The sequence below is a fragment of the Somniosus microcephalus genome, chromosome 5, assembly GCF_052327205.1.
Source record: "Somniosus microcephalus isolate GS21.2 chromosome 5, FLI_Smic_1.0, whole genome shotgun sequence".
NCBI classification, from domain to species: Eukaryota; Metazoa; Chordata; class Chondrichthyes; order Squaliformes; family Somniosidae; genus Somniosus; species Somniosus microcephalus.
In genome coordinates this window covers 264,010,936-264,034,046 of record NC_140991.1, presented here as the reverse complement: position 1 = coordinate 264,034,046, position 23,111 = coordinate 264,010,936, and the positions used below count along the sequence as shown (strand labels likewise).

The window sequence follows — 23,111 nt, the reverse complement described above, 5'->3', positions numbered from 1 at the left end:
GCAGTCAACTTACACACAGCAAGCTCCCACAAACAGCAATGTGATGTTGACCAGATAATCTATTTAATAGTGATGTTGGTTCAGGGCTAAATATTTGCCTGTTCTTCGAAATAATGCCATGGGATCTTTTACATCCACGCGCTAAGGCAGACGAGGCCTCAGTTTAACGTCACATCCAAAAGATGGCACTTCAGACAGTGCAGCACTCCCTCAGTAATGCACTGGAGTGTCAGCCTAGATTATGTGCTGAAGTCTCTGGAGTGGGACTTCAACCTCCTGACTCGGAGGCACGAGTGCTACGGCTGAAACCTGGATGGGTATCTGATTTAACCAATTGTTTGGATAAACAATATTTGCTACAAATGATGTGCACCATACACATTACATAACTTATAGCTGACCTCACTGCGATTAAAATGGCCCTCAACCCTTCCCAAGGAATAAAAGCTTGCCAACTACTTGTGAACACAGTACAATTAGTGACAGTCAGCATGTACAAGATGAGAAGTGCAAGAAAATTGCCTCTTTGCCTCTGGTATCTAGGTCTGAATATCTCCTTTCTGACTACTCCATGCTCATTAAATGAGCTTGGGCAGCCTTGGCCCAATCCCTAGTGACCAGAGTCCACAGCGCAATAACTCGGCTGACACCTCAGCACTGATGCTGCTAAATGGTCACTCTCACTCAGGAAGTTCACAAGAGTGGCTGGTGTGGGAACCAGAAGTGTTGTACTGGTGCAGGATGGGATGCTAGTCAGAGTTTGGAGTACAACCATATTGTTGGGGCAGAGTTGGAGGGCGCTTTACACTGCACCTCGGTTATACCTAAACTAGGAATGATTGATGCTGAGACAGAGTGGGGAAAATCCATTTTCCAGGACACCAATATGCCTCAGAATTCTGATCAAGAGTCACACCCATTTGTCATCCCATCTTAAATTTTCAGATGCTAATCAGCCAGCTGTGCATTTTGTGTTTTTGGCATTGATATCCTTCACTTTGTTGAGTACAAAAAACAAAACATGTCTTTTTCTTTGAATAGAAAGAGGACGATTGGAGAGGTCACCTACGGAAGTTATCAAACGCACAACACAGTACCGCGAGGACTTCCCCGGCACTTCAATACGAAGCCAGTTTTCAGTGTTATTTAGTTGTAGGCACAAAACCAGTTGACACCAGCCAACTTTAATTTGATGATGATACAAAAATGTTACTACAGCGCTCATGGGTTGATATGAATATTTTGACATAATGCAGAAAGCTTGGCCATCAGAGTAGCCAACAAAAAAAACCTGAATATAACAGGGTCAGAGGCTACTTAAAGCCAGACAAGCATTCAACAGCAGCAGCCCTGGTTCTGAATCCATGCATTGATTTCATCAGGCAAAAAGGAAATGAATCAAGCAGTCAAACGTCTGGGAATCATATGGTACTTTCATGACCCAAAGCGAATATGCTGCAGGCACTTTCTAATGTGAAACACATTCAATTCCTGTCTCAAGAGAGTCTCAAGACTCCCATCTCAACCCATAAACAAAGGCTCTTCATGTCTAACAGCAAGTAGTTTACAGGCACTTCTTTTGGGGGGCCTATTAACATAGATGTGGCATAGATGGCCCTATGATCCTTTTTTCTCTCTCCTTGTTCATTTCTTCCCCTCTCTTTTGACCTCCTCATGCCACAGTATCACCTTGTGAGTGGGCAAACAAGTAACCTGCTTCCAGACATCTAGCAGAATCAGCCATATGTACGCTACTAGGGTGCACGAGATTGTGACAAGATGATTCTGCCTCCAAATTTCTCTCTCCTTGTGGAGAAATACTTGCCTCCGCTCACTTTGATAGCATGGTGGCGATTGGAAAATATACCAGTTTGGGAATGGTAGGCAAGAAACCATCTCACACCAACGTGGCACAGAGAGAGAATACCACCACGTGGTGGCACCACACTACTCAGGTGGGTCTTTTAACAGTCAAACCCCCTCCCTAAGAAATCACTTAGTATTTCAATCTTTGAGTTTGTTTTGTTATTTCTAATCCTATTCCTTTTCTACAAAGTTTTCTCGCCCACTTGTGTTGCAACGCAGTCACTACAACAGGCATGCAAACTACATCTAGGCCTCCAAGAGGTGGATAAGATTTCATATGGGCGCCTTGCCCTATTTTCCCACTGGAATCACTTCCACACCCTTTTCCTTGCAGACGGTGACAGAGCACTGTTTCTAAAAACCTAAGAAATGGGAAGGGTGTAGCACCTCATAACTAGAGAGTGGGGAATGACCCAGCTAGGAGACGTGGGAGGAAACAGTAACTGAAAGATCAATGGAAAATAAATTTTAAAAGACTGATTGGTTGTAACATCACAATTTGATGTGTTACAAGTACATTAACAGCTAGCTGTAGATATCAAATATGAAAGTTCAAGAAACTATAAATATTGCAACATTAAAAGAAAACAAAAACCACAAGCATTTAAGGCAAAATCAGGACGTTAGAGTGGATTCTGTTGAACATTATAGCGTGCAAAACATTTTTACCTCTGCATCCTGCAAGATCCCATTTTTAGGGCATCCGAGTTCTGGGCATGTGATAGGAGATCCACAACCTTCTCTGATCATCAGTTCCACATACTGCGTCAAGCACTGATGAATCAACACATGATAAAAAAAAAAGTACGTACATCAATTATTGGTGTGACACAATATCAGCAGGTCTCCTATGTTTACTGCATCAGTGAACCCTGGGTTTCACTCCTCTATCATTTGATGTGACTTTCTAAGGAAATATGAATAAGCTGTATGTGATACCAGTAACAAAGTATAATATTTAAAAACTGTTCATAATTCTGTTTGTACAGTACTTTTACTGAATATGACATTAAAACATTTCAATTATCAGTATTGTCATCTTGTGACTTATTCAGACACACAACAAAACACATGGCTCGGTAAACAAATTGTACGAGAAAGATTCATTTTTGCAAATACCGGATACAATAAAATAAACACCATACGGGTTCTGAAGAATGGCCCAAACATGGACCGGTTCTCTCCGCAGGTGCTGACTGTCCTGCTGTACGTTTCTAGCATTTTCTGTCCGTGTTTAAGATGATCCCCAGTGCCCAAAGGGAAATCACATCCAACTTTAATGGGCGAAAGTCAGATGAAATCGGTTTTACAGCCCCAATTTATGTTTTTCAGCCTGCTGCTTTTTTTTTTTCTAGACAGACACTGGTGACTTCCTAATGTATCTGATAAGGCTGAATTTGTCTGAAATTTAAGTGCAACACCAAAGGTTCAGAAGGGGCAGAATTTTGAATTGCATCATAGGAACAGTAGGCCATTCAGCCCCTCGAGCCTGCTCCGCCATTCAATTAGATCAAGGCTAATCTATACCTCAACTTCATTTACCCGTATTTGCTCCACATCCCTCGATTGCCTTTACCTTACAAAAATCTATCGATCTCAGTCTTGAAATCTCCAATTGGCCCAGTATTAGTGCCTTTTGGGGGAGAAAATTCCAGATTTCTACTGCTGTGTGTGTGGAAAAAGTGATTCCTGTCTTCCCTCCTAAATGGCCTAGCGCTAAATTTATGATTATGTCTCCTCGTTCTTGATTCTCCCATCAGAGGAAATAGTTTCTCTCTCTCTACCCTATCAAATCCTTTAATCATCCTAAACACCTCAATTAGATCACCCCTTAACCTTCCATACGCAAGGGAATACAAGCCAAGTTTATGCAACCTGCTTTCAGAACTTAACCCTCTAAGCCCCGGTATCATTCTGGTGAACCTGCACTGCACCCCATCCAAGGCCAATCTCCTTCCTGATCATTAAGTTAACAAGGGCCAGGACTTGCAGGAGCTGTTCATCAACATTCTTTTCCTGCGGTGAAAGCAAAGTGAAGTGAACTGTAGGAGGACAGCAAAAAGAGCTCGCTGTGCCATCTGCCCATACCCGGGGAAAGGCACCACGCTATCTGTGCGGGGAGTCTGTTCACCTGGACCGTTAAAGGCAAACCAATGTATTATAATCCCTTCATTACCAGGAATACTTTCTATACAGTCCTACAACAATAAGAGTGCAACCATCCAACAAAATAAATAAAGCACTGAGTTTATGGAATGTGTTGATAGTGACATCCAACAAAAGAAAAGTAACACAAGATAAACATACAAGCACATTATCTAGTACTAATGACAAAAACTTAAACATCTGTGATAGATGGGGGAAATGGGGCGGATGTAGTGTACATGGACTTTAGGAAAGCCTTTGCCACATGGGAGATTACTAGAGAAGATTAAGAGGTATGGAATTGGGGGGGGGGGTAGCAAACTAGACTAAAAATTGGTTAGGAGAGAGAAAACAGAGTAGCAGCAGCTAAGGGCAGTTTTTCCAGAGGAGTTCGACGTAAGTTGTGGTGTCCCACAGGGTTTAGTTCTGGGGTTACTTCTGTTCACTGTGTACATCAATGATTTGGATACGAGTTTAGAGGGAGTGGCATCAAAATTTGCTGATATCAAAATAGGAGGTATAATTAATTCTTTAGAAGACCAAAGGAAGATGCAAAGGGATATCGATAAGATGGGGGAATGAGTCTAAAAAGTGTCAGATGGAATTCAATGTCAGTAAGTTTGAGGTGATCTATTTCGGAAAAAAAAAATCAGCAGCAGTAATTATACACTGAATGTAAGTAGGACGGTGCGGAGCGGAGGGATTTGGGGGGGTACAGATGCTAGGGCTGCTATAACAGCACCTCAAATTGTTAAGGCTGCAAAAAAAAAACTTAATAGAATTCTAGCTTTTATCAAAGTATAGTGTATAAAAGCCAAGAGGTAATGATGTGTCTATATAAAACCTTAAGACCTTGGGGAGGATACTGTGTGCAGTACTGGGCTCCACACTATAGGAAAGATATTGAGGCTTTAGAGAGAGTACAACACAGAGTCACTGGGATGCTGCCTGGTATGAGGAAATACAAATATGTAGAAAGACCTAATGAAAAAGACACCATTTTTTAGAAGACTGCAGATTATGGGACGATGCAGCAGAAGGCTCTAAAATTATGAAAGGGACAGGGTAGATTGAAGCAGACTGTTTCCAGTAGCTGGGGGGTCTAGAACAAGAGGTCATAAATACAAGATTAAAAGTAAGAGATTTAGAACAGAGAGCAGGAGAAATATCTTTCCACAGAGAGTTGTGAAGCTGTGGAATTCACTTCCAGGGTTAGTGGTTGAGGCAGAAACTAAAGTCAACGATCAAGATTAGATTGGATAGTTGGATGAAGGAAAAGGGGTTGAAGAGAGATGGGAACAGGATGGGTAAACGTGGTTAGAACTATTTGCTCATGTGGAGGGTAAACATGGCGCGGACTGGTTGGACTAAAAGAGGCCTATGTATTTCTATGATAGTCTAGGTTTTATTATACTTTAATCTAATTTTTCTTACTTCTTTCCACAGTGGGTATCTAGCCTCTAATGAAGGGCAAGCACTTGTCTCAGGGTTCCCCTACTTGTATTTTTCTTTTTTTTTTACATCATTAATTCCCAGTAGGCAGGCAGCCTTCTCATAAACCACTATGTGGGCTCTGCCATTCTTCGTCCTGCAGCCAGGGAACATGCAACAGCAGCCCAGTGAGGACTTCCTTCCCTCTGCCGCCGCTACTTGGCACCAACCTACAACATGTAAACTAGTAACTAGGTGGAAACTCCCCCCTGACCCCCACCCCCCCAAAAAAGAGACAACAACCGCTTCTCAACTATGCTTCACAGCCTGCATACAGTTCAAACAGCTGAAAAGACTGTGTCAAAGGGGGTTTTGTATCAGGAAGAGATTCGGTTCAGGATATTAATTGTTTTTGCTGCATTTCAAAGTGTAAATAACCAAAGCAAACTGCTTTCCTTGACCGAGGCAGAGACAGGCAAAGCCACTGTGTATAAAAGGAGGCAGATACTGAAACCCGAGGGTAGGCCATGTGATCGGCGAAACCCACATTTGAAAGCTTAACGCGGTTAGAAGAGGTAGTCTGGTGACTTTATGCTGTAGCCACGAGTCCCTATCAAAATTCAGGCACGCAGTGCAAGTGGTTTTCTGACCATTCAGGACAGAATATTGTGTAGGGCGTCTCCCGGAATTTCCGACAGCCGCTACCAGTGGATGAACCACCCCATCGGAGGACGCATGAAGTTGCAAATTCAGTCAAATACTCCATTCCAGTGTGTGCTGTTTTCACACAGACATTAACCTGTTTCTTATAAATGGGTTAATACCTGCATAAAGATAATGGACACAGCAGTGTAGTACCATCCCCTTAAATGTCAGTACATGAACTTCACCAGCCAGAAGTTAAATCCTGTGATGTTTTGGTTTTTAACCAATGCAGCAACAACAACTGTCATTTATATAGCGTCTTTAACATATTAAAACATCCGAAGACGCTTCACAGGAGCGCAATGAAACAAATATTGACACGGAGTCAAAGAAGACATCAGGACAGGTGAGCAAATGCTTGGTCAAAGAGACAGGTTTTATGCAGAGTCTTAAAGGAGAGAGATGGAGAGGCGGAGAGATCTGGGGAGGGAATTCCAGAACTTAGCACCTAGACAGCTGATGGCACAGCTGCCAAGGGTAAGGTGAAGGAAGTGGGGGATACACAAGAAGCCAGAGTTGGAGGAAGGTAGAGTTCTGAGGGTTGTAGGGCTGGAGGAGGTCACAGAGATAGGGAGGACCAAAGCAATGGAGGGATCTGAATATGAGAAGGAGAATCTTAAAATCAAAGCGCTGGTGGACCGGGAGCCAATGTAGGTCAGCGAGCACAGGGGTGAGCGGGTCTTGGTGCGAGTTAGGGTACGGGCAGCAGAGTTTTGGATAAGCTCAAGTTTATGGAGTTTGGAAGATGGGAGGCCGGCCAAGAGAGCGTTGAAATAGTCAAGTCTGGAGGCAACAAAGGCATGGATAAGGGTTTCATCAGCAGATGGGTTGTGACAGGGGAGGAGACGGGCAATATTACGGAGGAGTTACTATTTAAAGGAAACCCAATCAAAATGATAGTAATCTCATTAACGCCTTTCATTCAGCTTCAATTTCAATAAACTCTCCCCTGTTATTATGTGTTGCTGAGAACACTCACCTGGGTGCAGAAGAAGCAGTTGCATTGCTCCAGAGTAGTCATTCTATTGACAGAGTATTCACAAAGGCAGAGTTTGCACGTCACCAGTGGGTCCAGAGCCAGCTCCCCACCCACTGACAAACCAGTTGTAGTCATCGTGTGATGGCAGGTTTTACTGGAAGACTCCATCCTGCTACTGAATTAGGCTGCTGGATCCGGCCCTCGTACCTGTAGGTAATCACAAGAATTGATGAAGATGCAACCATAATGTGACCCAGTTCTTTCAATCAAGTTTTCTTTTCTCGTGTACTATCAGAAAGCCAATGTATAATCTAGAACAGTCAATGCCTGTTTTGGCAGAATACCAAAGATTGAGCACTCATTTAGGTTTGTGTGGGAGACCCACCCATTTCATCTCCTTCTGGTTTTGCACCAAGCTCAAACGACTCTACTTTGACTTAAATCCAGAAACCACGGATTATGCTCAGTGACAACCTACTTTACAACTCAAAAGTACAACATAGTTACTCCTTAAAATCGTATTTCACACTAGGTTTTTTTTTTATAAACGGTGGAACCAGCTCTTTTAGTTCTCTCCTGGCTGAAGAAAAGATTTCCTCCACAACTATATCAATGATTCGCTTCATGATTGTTAAAAATTACACACAGATTCTGCCATTAGGGGTGGAGCTCACACTGTGCAGCAACAAGAGAGGTCGCACACTCGTATGAAAGTCCTCTCTCTATTTCAGGTTATCATCTTTGCTGAAATAAGAGACAAGGGGGGAGAAATTGGGTATAGCCCCGTTTGGGGCACGAGTTCTGGCGAAGCGCAAAGCCTAGCGCCAGTTGCGATTTAGCGCCACCTGGCGCGATATTGGGTCGTAGCGCCCCGGAGGGTGATTGCGGCGCTAAATCAGGCACTGCACGAGGCTCTTAAGGCGCTAACCCGGGGGCGCAACCCAATTTAGCGGCGGCAGGGCGCAGCGCAGGTGCTTTCAATAATCACTTTCCCTGAGACACACTGGCGCCGGCCAGCTCTTAAAGGGGCAGGTCAATTGGCATCACCAGACACACTCACTGCCTTGTAGGCCTTCAAAGTGGTGGGAGCCTACCTGTGGTGCACCAACCTAGCAAGAAATGGAAAGGGTGAGGCAGAGGGCGGAACGCCTCACTGATGGGGCATTGGATGCTTTGGTTGGTGCAGTGGAATCAAGGCCAAGGAAGATGGTCGGAATGTGATTTATGTTTTGGACAGTCTCCCGGGTGTGAGAGGCAGTTATGTGTCAGTGTATTAGTTTTGCTTTCTGTTGCCATAGCTTTCTCATGTTTGAAGGAACCACATTTTGTGTAATGAAACACTTTCTTCATTTACAATGGCCATGCCTTCTATTTACATGCATCTTGCCCTTCACAGGCTTGGGGGTATCAGACCGGTTCCATTCCTGTTCTTGGAATGGCAGCAAGCATTCCGAGAGAGGGGCCTAGAAGCTACTTCTGATCAGCCTCTGACGCGCAGCCTGAGAAGAGCCACTCGCGTAGAAGTTCAGGCCAGCAGGCATCTTCTCAGCCACCGACCGAGATGTCCTGCACCTTATCTGAGGCTGCAGATCTGGCTGAAGCAGCTGGCACAGCTCAGTCACCACCTCCTTTCTAAATCGCAGCCTTCTGACACACTGCTCCTCCGGCATGTTCATGTAGGAAAACTGCTGTCGGAAAACCCTGCCAGCGTAAGGTCTGCTGTGGCGACGTCTGTTGGCCCTCCTCCGTCTGGCCATGCCCGCCCCCCTCTCCCAGCATCTCAGTGCCCTTTCCAGATGATTCAGCAGCAGGACATTCCCCTCCAATGCAGCCCCCATAATAAGTACCCACAGGAAGGTTCCCCGTTGTCAAGGCTCACCAACAGCAAGGTGATGGTCAGAAGGCTGAAGATCGTCTGCCTGCGCTGGCTCAGTGGTCAAATGGCTCTCAGTGTGCAGCTCAGCAACTCTTTGTAGCTCTCGAGGGAGTTGTGCACCAAAAATGGCTGCCGCTTTTAAACCACACCAGTCCCCTTTAAATAACGCTCCTCCAGCCCGAGAGCGACTTGGTAAGGTCCAGGTAAGCTGTCACTATTAGCGCCAGGCGCTATGGAGGGGGGCGCCACTGAATTTCCGGTCCGGGGCGCCCAAAAGGCGTTGCACACTCAAATGACATCATAATCAGCCTGCGCCCATATTAGCGCCGGCGCTAAATGCATGCTCAATATGGGGCGAGCCTTGCGCCCGCCCGGAAATTGGCTAACGCCCCACTTCTCGGCCTCTTTAGGCGTTAATCGGTGGCGCACCCAAACGAATTTCTCCCCCAAGAGAATTTCAATCTAACTTATTTGTTACTACTGTAATATCAAACCATACAATTTCAACCCATTCGTCTTCTCATAATAACTTTATTCTGTGCCACATTAACACAATTGAAAGGTGTCAGCTTGGCTAAGTTGGTAGTACTCTTGTCTCAGAGTCAGAAGGTTATTGCATCAAACCGCACTCAGACCTTCAAAAAATTGAGACTCGTACTTCAGTCCAGCATTGTAACAGCCATACAGAAGAGACTTTAAACCTCGTCCCTGTCTGCCCATTCAGGTTAAAGTGTCCATTTTGTTTTATGGAGATGAGCAGGGAGCTCTCCCAGTATCCTGTCCCAATATTCTTCATGCAGCCAACACCGCACAAACTGGTTATCCATTCAATTGGTGCTTGTGGGATCTTGCCGAGTGCACATTCACTCTGTGCCTGCCCAAGAAACAGTGACTATACGTCAAAAGTAATTGGTGTGACATGTTGAGAGACATTTCTCAGATATGGGATAATGTGTGTTATATAGATGTAATGTTTTCTTTCTAATTATTAGTGAGCATATTGTTTACTCAGAAGAAAACTTATCCAATGCAAGTAAAACTTTGTATTATTTTCATCACTTTTGTAGGCTCTTTTCTTCATCCTTTGAGGTCTCACCAAAACATGCACCACTAGCAGGTCTAGCAGACAGGAAAGCAACCTAGTCTCTAACCAATGTCACCAGGAAACCTGCCAGTGAACCCTGGGATATCTTCATTTCCTCCCTCCTTTCATTGTGGGCAGCAGTTCATCATCTTCACACTAGCCCCAACTGAGATCAGAAATTCACCACATAGGGAATCAATGGTATGAACCCAAGTAAACCACTCTGGTGTAGCATGTTGACAAAGCAGCACCCCCCCCGCCCCGTGTTACTCGATATCCCCATTCAAGCACAGTGTTAATCCGGGCAATGGGCATAGCTAAGTATAGATTGTAACTATGGTGATTAAACCTGTATCTGAACAAAGTCAACTTAAATGTGGTCTACCTATGACATTTTAAGAATTCTGGTTGGCTGCCAGGAACCCTGAACCAACTAAAGATTATGTTTTTCCTCCCTGGGAGCTCTTTTGGTGTCCTGGGTAACATTCATCCTCATCATCACTAAAACAGATCATCACATCATTTATCCCATTGCTGTGTGCAAGACCTTGCTGTGTACAAATTGGCTGCCATGTTGGTCTATACTGCAAAATCAGGAGTTAAAACACCCAGCCATTAAATTTCACAATGGTCTGGTGGTTTCAGTGTAATCTCCTCTTCCACTATCAGTCTAAGAATACACAACTCACTGGCTCTGTCAATCTTTCTTTCTGATTGCTCCTGTTTGAGTCTTACTTTCTACCCATGGTTCATGAAATGTTATTTCCCCTCTTACTCTTTAACACTGCCTTCTCTTTTAATCAATTACCAATCTAACTCTGCGGGCTAAATTTTCCTGATCGCACCACTATAGGTTTGGGCTGGGACCACTGCCCACTTCTCAGCCCAATTTCCTGGGTCAGAGTCATTACGTATTCAAGGTGGGCTCCCAGAAGGAATCCACCAGCAAGTGGAGCCCACCAGTGGCCCCCAGGAAATTACAGGTGGTACTGCAGCAGGACTACCACTGCAGCACCAGAAGAAGCCCGAAGAAAACTTAGAAAGGGGCCAACAGGGCTAAAGAAGTCATCCACTAAAGGCTTCAGCAGAGGCCAAGGCCTTCAGCCAACAAGTCATGGAAGCAAATTGGCAGGAGAGGAGGCCTCTACTGGCCACCAGGGCCAATTCCACCAGTACCTAGGGCCAACCACCAAACTTCTCAGTGAGCAGTACAAATAATGACACCTGGAACCCAGGCTCAGCCCACCCCCCCCCGCCAAAATCAGCATTTGCATGAGGAGGGCGGAGAATGAGCGTCCAGCAGCAGAAGTGGAGGGAAGGAAATGGGGGTCAGGTTGGAGAGACAGCAGTAGGCCTCACTGCCAATTTTGTCCCTTTTCTGCTGCGACCTGCACAATTTTCAATGTCCTTTTCCTGATGATCTTGGTTGCATGGTCTTATCTCTAACCCAGTTCCCTTGTCAATGTTCTCTCCATTTCTATTTCTTCATAATTTCAGTGCTTTCTCTGTGTTACTTACTCTCTATTCCCTTGACTTCCCAAGGGGTCAGCAACAAAATCAATAGAAAACTAGAGGAATCTCGAAGCACATGAATACAACTCACATCAGTAGCTAAGGTTACACAAAATGCATTGGTAAAAGTTAGCTAGCAAAGAAAACACACATTCTGGAGTGAAAACATTAGGGCCCTAGTGAGTGGAAGGCCAGCAATTAAATCTGCAGATAGCTTCATTGTTATGGTACTGGATGAGTAGCCCAGAGGTCGAGAGTTGAAATCCCCCCCAAGTTGTGAAATTGGTCACTAAATCTGGTAATTTGTGGGTTGGCACCAAGAAAATGACCATGGAAGCTTCCAGATTGTCATAAAACCCCAACTGCTTCACTAATGTCCTTCAATGAAGGGAAATTGCCATCCTACCTGATCTGGCCTACATAAGACTTCAGTCTCACACAGGGTGGTCGACTCTTAATGCCCTCAAAGCAATCAAAGGTGGGCAATAAATACTGCCCTGCAAGTGTCACCAATATCCCAAGAACAAACTAAAGAAAAAGAAAACTATTGACTACTGGCATTCAATTACCTTTGGTATTGTAATATTAACATTACTCCTTTCAGTAGATCATAATATACGAGAACCGAAACTTACAGAATCGATTAGCCCAAGGAGAGAGGAAAATCGGGCAGGGAGAATTGCATGCCTATGAGAAAGTCAACCTGAATTTTCTTCCATTAACTTAAATGGCCCATCAAATCTGATTTTTTTCATGAGCTACCTAATCTAATCCTACTCTCCTGCTGGCTACCCTCCTCCCCACCCTTTAATAAGCCATTATTGAATTTCCTTTTAAAAAATATGATGGGACTCTTCTTCAAAAATACTCTCTGGCAGAGAATTACATGTTCTAATGAGAAGAACATTTTGCTTAGTTCCAATTTAATTACTTTCATCATCGTGCCCTCTGATCATTACAATGTCCTGAACATCTGGAGACCTGGTTTGATTTACAGATTGTAACCACTGCAAGTACAAAATCAAACCAGCCGGACCTTGCCAAAAGCCCTGTTGGAATAAATTGCAAAGGGCATCATAATCTCAGGGTTCCGAGGATGTCTCCAAACACTGGAAGGCAACTGTATAGGTAAATTTTTGGTTCGCTGAATCTTTGCGCAAAGCCTCACCCGTTAGGAAGTCGCAAACGTGCAGCCTAATGGACAGAAAATTGTAGGTGGCACAAGCAGGATTTCCCAATATGCACTCTCGAACGGGTGGGACTCCACACCAAGAATGTGCAATTGGAAAACTACATTTTTCTCAAGCTCTCACTTGCTAAGGAAGGAAAAGGCCAAAAATTAAAGCTGCAGGTACACACTCTGGAGTAATTTGTTAAAAAGGGGAGGATTTGAATTTATTGGAAAGCTATACATGAGCAGAAGAGAAAAGCCACACAGTTTTGTTGCACAATACCTTGGTTCTATTGATTTCTAGCACTGGGAATCAGAGGGGAGAATTTTAGCGCTCCCTCGTACAAGAGGAACCGAGTGAATGAGCAGTTAAAATGGAGCGGCTCCATTCCCACCGATTTTAAGCCCGGCGGCTTTGGCTGCAGATGAGGTGCCACATTTAGGGTTGCCAACTGGGGCTGGATGTACCCCCTGGAGGTTTCATTGCATGAACTCATGTCTCCAACCACCTCACTTGGTCAACAGCCTTTCCCACCACCCCCATCTCCAAAATTTTTATAACTAAATAAACAAAAGATCATTAAAAGACAATACAATTATTTTTAATACTGTGGTGATTATTCCTTGATTAGTAAAAGTATTGCGATTCGTTGTTTGTTAACTGCCTTGGGATATGTGTTGTAATCTCATTGGTAGTTGATGATCACATGATGTGTTGTGGCTACCTTAAATTCAGTCCTTTTCTAGCTTAGTTGGGACTGGATGTGGAAAGATATGCTGCTGATTTTAAAGTTAATAAAGCCTAGCTTTGGAAGGCAAATCTATTCTTTATTTCAATTTATTAACTTTATGTTAGAATGGAGCGATATCTTCAACCAGAACGATTCAAGGCTGACCCCAATTCTGCTGGAGTGGATGATAAATGGAAACATTGGTATTGTACATTTAAAAACTTTTTGGGCGTGTTGGATCAAGAGGCTCTAAATAAGCTGAATATGCTGATCAACTACATTGACCCGGATGTATATAAATATATTTTGCACTGTAAAACTTATGAAGAGGCTATTTCTACATTGGAAAAGATTTTTGTTAATCCAAAGAATGAGGTATTTGCACGTCATCTTCTATCTGCCCGTAGGCAGCAGGTGGCAGAATCTTTGGATACTTATTTACAAGCACTTCGGTGCCTTAGTGTTGACTGTAATTATAAGGCTGTGACGGCTGAAGAATATAAGGACGAATCGGTACGGGATGCTTTTATTAATGGATTACTGTCTAGATCAATTAGTCAGCGGTTGTTAGATCTGGATCTTAAAAGTGCTTTTGAGCAAGCTTCTACATTGGATGTGGCTCAGAGAAGTTCGGATTCTTATGCTCTTTTTAATCGGCCTGCGACTATGGTTTCGGCAGTTTCGGATGAAAAGGAATTATGTGGACTTAATGGGAGTGGTTTACTAGATTTTGAAACAGTTTCTACTTCGGCGGCCGTTGCCTCTAGGATTCAGAAGTGTTATTTTTGTGGGAATATCCGGCACCCTCGTCTGAAGTGTCCTGCTCGGGAGGCTGTGTGTAGTAAATGCGGCAAGAGAGGTCATTATGCACGTGTGTGCAAATCAGGTTCAATTACCTTCCCTTCTCCTGGTGTGGGAGGGTCTTCCTCCACTACCTCTTCTGTGACTATTCAGCCTTTAGATAGGGCGTTTATTGCATCAATTTCTGCTGCATTTGCTCATGGCCTAAACAAAGCTATAGTTACGGCTCAAGTTAATGGGTTGGAAGTGAAGGCCCTTATAGATACGGGCAGTACTGAGAGTTTTGTAAGTCTTCAGTTTGCGAAGGAGAAGCATTTGAAAATTTCGCCTGTTACATATCAGGTGTGTATGGCTCAGACGACCCTTACTTCACAAATAGCTGGTTGTTGCTTTGTGAAAATGGTTCTTCTAGGTAATACGTATACTGATATACGCCTATCTGTTTTGCCTAATCTCTGTGCGGATATTTTGATTGGACATGATGTGCTTCAGTTACACGAGTCTCTTAGTCTTTCATTTGGAGGGACTAAGCCACCTTTATCTATTTGTGGATTAACCTCTTTCTATTCCTCCATTATCACTTTTTTCCAATTTGATGTCGGATTGTAAGCCAATTGCTACCAAGTCAAGAAGATATAGTAGTCAGGATAGAGAATTTATTAATTCTGAAGTTCAACGTCTCTTATTGGAAGGAATCATTGAACCTAGTTGTTCGCCTTGGCGAGCACAGGTAGTTGTCACGACTAATGAGAGACACAAGAAACGAATGGTGATAGACTATTCCCAAACTATTAATAGGTATACTCAATTAGACGCGTACCCTTTGCCTAAGATTGATGAGCTTATCAATAAAGTATCTCAGTATAAAGTTTTTAGCACTATTGATTTAAAGAGTGCTTATCATCAGATTCCTATTGTTAAGAAGGATCAACCATATACGGCCTTTGAGGCTGGTGGAAAGCTGTATCAGTTTTGCCGAATACTATTTGGTGTTAATGGTGTTGCTTGTTTTCAACGGGCAATGGATGCTTTTATAAGTGATAACTCCCTCTCTGACACCTTTTCATACTTGGATGACATCACAGTGTGTGGCAAATCAAGGGTGGAGCATGATTCTAATTTAAAAAGATTCCTTCAAGCTGCGGAAAAAGTTGGTTTAACTTTTAACAAAGAGAAATGTATCTTTTCGACTACTGAGGTAAATCTATTGGGGTATATTATTTCGGGAAATAAGATTAAACCAGATCCAGAACGTCTGCGACCATTGATCGATTTACCTTGTCCTACTTTGCAACGAGTTGTTGGACTGTTTTCTTATTATTCTAATTGGATTGCAAATTTTTCACAGAAGATCCGGCCTCTTATTCGGGTTACGACATATCCTCTATCATGGGAGGCCAGGACATGTTTTGAGAATTTTAAAAAGGATATTTTAGGAGCAGTTGTGCATTCCATTGATGAGCAGGTTCCCTTTGTGATTGAGACGGATGCTTCGGATTTTGCAATTGGGGCTACTTTGAACCAAAATGGAAGACCTGTGGCCTTTTTCTCACGTACTTTGAATAATAGTGAAAAAAGACATTCCTCAATAGAAAAAGAGGCATACGCAATAGTAGATGCATTGCGTAAATGGAGACATTATTTATCGGGGCGACATTTCACGTTGGTAACTGATCAAAAATCTGTGTCCTTTATGTTTGATGTCAAACATTTTGGAAAGATTAAAAATGATAAAATAATGAGATGGAGGATTGAGTTGGCATGTTACCATTTTGACATCGTTTATCGTCCGGGGAAGGATAATGTTGCTGCTGATGCACTGTCGAGGGCTTATTGTTCTGTGATTCATGGAGATACGCTTATTAATCTTCACAATGCCTTATGTCATCCTGGGGTTACGAGGATGATACACTTTGTACGCAGTAAGAACTTGCCTTTTTCAGTTGAAGACGTCAAGCGGATGACTTCATCATGTTCTATCTGTGCTCGGTGTAAACCGAATTTCTTTAAGCCTCAACGAGCTCATCTTATAAAGGCTACTTCTCCTTTTGAACGTTTGAGTGTTGATTTTAAGGGACCTCTTCCTTCAACTACTCAAAACCGATATATATTTACTGTTGTGGACGAGTTTTCAAGGTTCCCTTTTGCTTTTCCTTGTGCAGATGTATCAGCTGCTACAGTTATTAAATGTTTGACTCAACTTTTTGTCATCTTTGGGATGCCTGCATATATCCATTTGGATCAGGGAAGTTCTTTTATGTCTTCCCAGTTGAAGGAATACCTTCAGAGTCGGGGAATTTCTACTAGTAGAACTACCCCGTATAATCCTCAGGGTAATGGACAGTGTGAACGATACAATGGGGTGATCTGGAAGGCAGTTATGTTGGCGTTGACATCCCGGAACCTTAAGAATACACAGTGGGAAATGGTGCTGCCCGATGCCCTGCATTCCATTAGATCATTGCTTTCAACGGCTACTAATGTGACCCCCCATGAAAGGCTCTTTAACTATCCGCGGAGATCTACTACGGGATATTCGGTACCTTCATGGCTTACTATGCAGGGACCTGTGTTGCTTCGACGTCATGTTAGATTGTCAAAATATGACCCCTTGGTGGAGGAGGTGGAGCTGTTGGAGGCAAATTCCCAATATGCTCATATTCAATTCCAAGATGGGAAAGAAAGTACTGTTTCAATTAAAGACTTGGCTCCTTGTGGGGGCCAGCCCTCTTCTGAGAATATTAATAATGGTCATGATTCGGATAATGTGGATGCTGTTACAGATACTACAAATATTTCCAATCCGATTGCAGATAATCATACTTCTATTAGTCAGCCTTTGATAGATGTTTATGACCGTCCTAGTTCATCTTCTGATGGGATTTCTAATCCGGAAACCGTTGAGAATCGGGATATGGATAGCCTTCCTGTTGAAGATACTTCTGTGCCTTCTGGCGTGGGAGGGCAAGGAATTTCACCAAGGTTAAGAAGGTCGACACGAACAAGATATCCGGTCGACCGATTGAAAATGGACTTTTAAATTGATAGTAATGTTTTAAAAATTGTTGAAATATTATAGTATATTGTTTTAGTTGAGAGATACTTAATACTTATGCGTAATGTTATTATTTGTTGTTCATTTAGTATTGTGTTATGTAAATAGTTTTATTCTCGTGCATAGTTTAGTTGTAAATAATTAATTGTAAATTGTAAAAGTTATTAGGTTGGAGTATATTTTAAAAGGAGGGGTGAATGTGGTGATTATTCCTTGATTAGTAAAAGTATTGTGATTCGTTGTTTGTTAACTGCCTTGGGATATGTGTTGTAATCTCATTGGTAGTTGATGATCACATGATGTGTTGTGGCTACCTTAAATTCAGTCCTTTTCTAGCTTTAGTTGGGACTGGATGTGGAAAGATATGCTGCTGATTTTAAAGTTAATAAAGCCTAGCTTTGGAAGACAAATCTATTCTTTATTTCAAATACCCCTAATGATTTTTCTCCCGGGTTGCTCGCAGCAGTGTCCTGGAGATTAATATTTAATTCCTGGAGACTCCAGGGCAATCCTGGAGGTTTGGCAACCCTATGCTCACCTGACTCAGGCGGGAGCATCCGGTACAAATGCTAACCGGGGTCCAACGACGTCAATAGGCTGAAGCAGGTCGACAGCTGGTGGGAAGGACAAGGAGGCAGTCAGGAGGAGCGCTGCCGCGGGCCTCCCAAAAAAAGGTGCGTCTGTCCCTGCCCGGGACTCCCTCTCCCTGCCCCGCTACGAGACCACCGCGAAACCCCCTTCTGAACTTCTCGCCCGAAAGCCGGTGGGCAGCCAAGGGCCTCACGATCTTCCGCTGCCAGCGACCGCTCTGTGCCCACTTCCCACCCTGGAATTTAGGTGAGGCCCAAGCATTCAAAATCGCTGTGGCATCCTGCTGTCTTTGGCGGGCAGGAAATTAACCCTACCTGAAACCCACTCCAGGAGTGAAGATCCACTTCTGTTTCCACTTCAGTGCGGCTTTCAACCGAAATTAACGAACTAACTTTTTGGGGTGGGGGAAAAACGTGACATATATACGGTTTCCACAGAATGGGTCAACAGCAATGCAACATAAACTCAGATACACAATCGCAACCTGAAACTGGCTTGTAGCTGTACTGAAGCCAAATGCTTAGGAAACAAGTCAGAAACCGGTTTTGTGTCCCCATTGCAATGAAACCAACTGTGGTTATCCTGCACGTCAGGGGCCGGATTTCTGGAACTCATCTGTTAATCAATGTTCAGCCTAATTGCCATGCAAGCGAGAAAAAAGCTTAAAGATAAAATCATGCATTGTAAGGCACCTAGAGCAAAGAAGGGTTGGGAAATTGCAAAGTCTCGCGCAACAATATCTTGTTTTTTCATTGGATTTTTTTGTTTTTGTTTTTTGTTTTGTTTTTTTTGAGTTGGGTGGCTTGCATTTAAATAGCGCCTTTTGTGACCTCAGGACGTCCCAAAACACTTTACAGCAAATGAAGTACTTTTGAAGTGTAGTCACTGTAGTAAGGTAGGAAACAGCAGTCAATTTGCACATAGCTAGGTCCCACACACAGTAGAACATTGGGATAATGACCAGATAATCTGTTTTAGTGATGTTGCTTGCAGGATAAATATTGTCCAGCACACCGGGGAGATCTCCCCTGCTCTTCTTCAAAATAATGCCATAAGATCTTTTATGTCTACCCGAGAGGCTAGGGTTAGGGTTAAACGTCTCATCTGAAAGATGGCACCTCCATTATTTCAATTGCTTTTCTCTTTACATCAGAGGCAAAACTTTGTCTTGATTCTAACACTTCAACACATTTGATCTTGGACTGAAATGTAGTTTCTGTTGGCACGAAGCAGGTTTTAAAAAGGTGACAGCTGCTCAACTCTGAAGAAATGAGACGCACGGCTCATGTGACCTATTAAGTAGTATTAAAGCACCTTGCAACAATCCTCATTACGTCTTTAACACAATGATGTAAGAGTATACTGTACAAGCAAAAGAAGGAGAATGTAGAATACAAAACTTAAGAAACACCTTGATAACTCCTAAGTGGCAACGTGAGGACTGTGTTATGAAGTATTTGCTACGTATACAACAAAACTATTGGACAGTTCTCCACCAAGCACCCTTTTCCAAAAGTAATTTTCTTGCTTCATGTTTTTCTAAGAGACTATAAATTTATCATCATCATAAGAACAAGAGGAGAGATATGGAGGACTCCCCCCCCACGTAGAAGGTTGTTAGGTCATGGAACGTCTTAGTGGTGGAAGCAGAATCCATACTAGCTTTCAGCGGCAAAGTGAATAAATGTTTAAAAAAGAAAAAATGTAAAGGAGTAGAGGGAAATGGGATAGCTCTTAGAGAGTCAACACAGGAGTAATGAACTCGGCCCCCATCTGTGCTGTAAAATTCCATGATCACAATTAGTGTAAATAATTAGTGACATATTGATGTCGGAAGATAAGTTTGGGGGAAATCCAGCAGCACAGGTGTACTGTGTATGCTTTGAATGAGATTACAAAGGATGTACAAAACCAAATTTGCAAACAGGGAAGTAGAACTTTACTTTTTGACTCATGTAAAGTCGAACTCATTGAGGCGACGATTTGGGCAGACGTTGGGTTTGTCACATGATGGTGAATATGTCATAGATTGATCATGCCAGTGCTGAAACAAATGATTGCCTGTGGCCAAGGTACACAAGTTTTCACGAGACCACAGAACTGGAAGGTTAGCAAACTTTCAGCTGAGTTTTATTATATATACACACGCCTCCAAAAGAAAATTTTGCACCAGGCACTTAAAATTAAAGGCTTGCAGCAGCCCCAGCCATAAATGTTGCTTTCTTCAGTAAGAACCAACAACACTTAAGAGTCGATAGCTCAACCGCATTTACATACCGTCGTTATTTTGACGGCATTATGCTTGTCCAGTGACACTTCTGCATAGATGAGGTTCTAACCAAAGGACCAATTTGTTGATCTTAAATTACCCTGGGATATAGAGACCTCCAGAAACAGAAAGAAAGAAAAACAAAGACTTGCATTTATATAGCGCCTTTCACGACCACCGGACGCCTCAAAGCACTTTACAGCCAATGAAGTGCTTTTGGAGTGTAGTCACTGTTATAATGTGGGATACGCGGCAGCCAATTTGCGCTCAGCAAGCTCCCACAAACAGCAATATGATAATGACCAGATAATGTTTTTGCTATGTTGATTGAGGGATAAATATTGGCCAGGACACCGGAGATAACTCCCCTGTTCTTCTTCGAAATAGTGCCGTGGGATCTTTTACGACCACCTGAGAGAGCAGACGGGGCCTCGGTTTAACATCTCATCCGAAAGATGACACCTCAGACAGTGCAGCACTCCCTCAGCACTGCACTGGAGTGTCAGCCTAGCTTTATGTGCTCAAGTCCCTGGAGTGGGATTTGAACCCACAACCTTCTGACTCAAGAGGCAAGTGTGCTGCCCACTGACACAGCTGGGATTTCACCCCGAACCTAGCACACTATTGGTCACCAAAGCACCAACATTTACATTGAGATACCAGCTAAACCACACTGGTGCATATATCCCTTAAAGGAGCACTACCATGAAAAATTGCTTATACAAAACATTTTTCTGGGGAAGAGAGAAAAGCCTAAATAATCACAATAGTGTCAAGCGACATTTTGTTTGTTCTGTGACCACTGTAAGTTATCCGTCCTCGATCTCTTTCTGGCCATCAACCACACCATCCTCCTTCGCCGCCTCACCATGATTGACCTCCATGGCAGTGCCCTTCTATGGTTTCAGTCCTACTTGTCCCAACGTTATCAGCACATCTCCTCCCATACCCACACAGGTACCTCTGATGTGCCACAAGGTTCCAGCCTGGTGTTCTTCTCCTGTTCCTTATCTACATGTTGCCCCATGGCAACATTTTCTGTAAACACTGGGACCACTTTCATCCGTAGAACGCTGACAATTAGCTCTCCTCTACCACCTTGACTGTTGACAGCCTGTCCAACATCAAGTTGTGAATGAGCAAGTGCTTCTTACAGCTCAATATTGGCAAGACTGAAGTCATTCCTTTCAGGTCCACCAGCCCTAGTCCCCGATGTCATCCTCCTTTCTGGTTGCCCCATTAGGTTCAGCCCATTGGTACACAACCTGAGCTGAGCTTTAAATCCCACATCCAGTCTATCACTAAGATAGCCTATTTCAACATCTGAACCAATGCCCACCTCCATTCCTACCTGACCCTCACTACCACTGAAATCCTGATCCATGCCTTTGTAGCCTCCAGACTCAAACTTTCCCCAAAATCTCTCACTGGCCTCCCAAATTCCACCCTACACAAACTCCAGCTCATCCAGCGATGCGCCACCTGCATCCAATCCTGCTCACCTATCATCCGATCCTTGCTGACCCCAAATTGGCTCCCATCCTTCACTGCATCAGTTTTAAAATCATCGTCCACACCTTCAAATCCCTCCACGAGAGCTCACTATGATTTATTGGCGCTTGCTTGGTCAACTTTGAGGGTCGGAGAGAAATTTCCCAGCGTTTTTCTTGGGGAGGTAATGAGGATGATATTGTGTGCAAGTTACACAGGCTGTGGGATCAAGTCCCACTCCAGAAACTTGGGCACAAAATCTAGGCTGACACTCCAGTGCAGTACTGAGGGAATGCTGCACTGTCGGAGGTGCTGTCTTTCAGATAAGGCATTAAACTGAGGCCCCATCTTCCCTCTCAGGTGGGCATAAAAGATCCTACAGCATTATTTCAAAGAAGAGCAGGGGAGTTCTCCCCGGTGTCCTGGCCAATATTTAGCCCTCAACCGACATCACTAAAATCATTATCTGTCATGATTGCATTGCTGTTTGTGGGGCCTTGCTGTGCATAAATTGGCTGCAGTGTTTCCTACACTGCAACAGTAACTACACTTCAAAAGGTGCTTCATTGTCTGTAAAGCACTTTGGGGCACCCAAGGTGGTGAATGGCACCATATCAATGCAAGTCTTTCTTTCTCTTTAAGAACCTTGTTAAGGCTGGACTACTAGTGATCCAAACTGATGTTGCCTTTGGTATCATCTCAGTGAAATGCTGTTTACTAGATTGCAATGATCCTTTCATGAAGGTTTGCTGGAACCCTTTCTGTAAGTTTATGTAAGTCAGGTCCCAAGGCATTCGTTAGGTGAGCTCGTCGTCAATAAATAAAGCACAACTCACAGGGACCTCATTTACACAAATTCATTGGCCAGCAACAGATTTGTTGTTGGCTAATTTTCTTAATAACTTAATTACTGGTCGTGCAGTTCTTTGGCAGAGGGTTGTTTTGTGCTATTCAATCTTCAAGACTGTAAAATTGTTGACATTGAGACTTGTTGACAGAAAATGGCTGTTTGTGTTTCCAAGCTGTTGGCAAACAGTGAAAATGAGCAACCGAGGAGCTGAAATTCTGATTCTTTGCCAATTTTAACAGAAAAGCAGACATGAATGAGAAGTGCTTAAACCACTGCACCTTTTAAAAGGAGAAAGTGGATAAACATTTGAAGCAGAGGAACATAGAGCTATGGGGAGAGAGCAAGACAGGGGTGGGGGAAATTCATTTTGTATTGCTGAAGTAAAGAGCTAATGCAGACACAATGGGCCAAATGGCCTCTTTCTGTGCTCTAAACGTCTATGGTAGATTTTTTTAAATGCTGACTAATAATCATTCACAATCAGCACTGCCCCGACATTCACGACCAGCATTGCTCCGACATTTTCATAGAAAAATGGATCAACGGAAATAACA

At 43.4% G+C, this 23,111-nt stretch overlaps 1 protein-coding gene across 2 annotated transcripts in view; it reads right to left on the bottom strand.

The window, feature by feature from the left end:
• LOC147117704 (E3 ubiquitin-protein ligase RNF144B-like) overlaps positions 1-23,111 on the bottom strand; it is a 105,424-nt gene that overhangs the window by 54,483 nt on the left and 27,830 nt on the right. For both annotated transcript variants that reach the window (XM_085988920.1, XM_085988921.1), the window contains exons 2-3: positions 7,127-7,333; positions 2,536-2,640 (exon numbers count right to left, since the gene is read on the bottom strand). In XM_085988920.1, coding sequence (XP_085845046.1) covers positions 2,536-2,640; positions 7,127-7,294 — 273 coding nt within the window. In that variant the 5' untranslated portion in view covers positions 7,295-7,333. The remainder of the gene's footprint in view (positions 1-2,535; positions 2,641-7,126; positions 7,334-23,111) is intronic.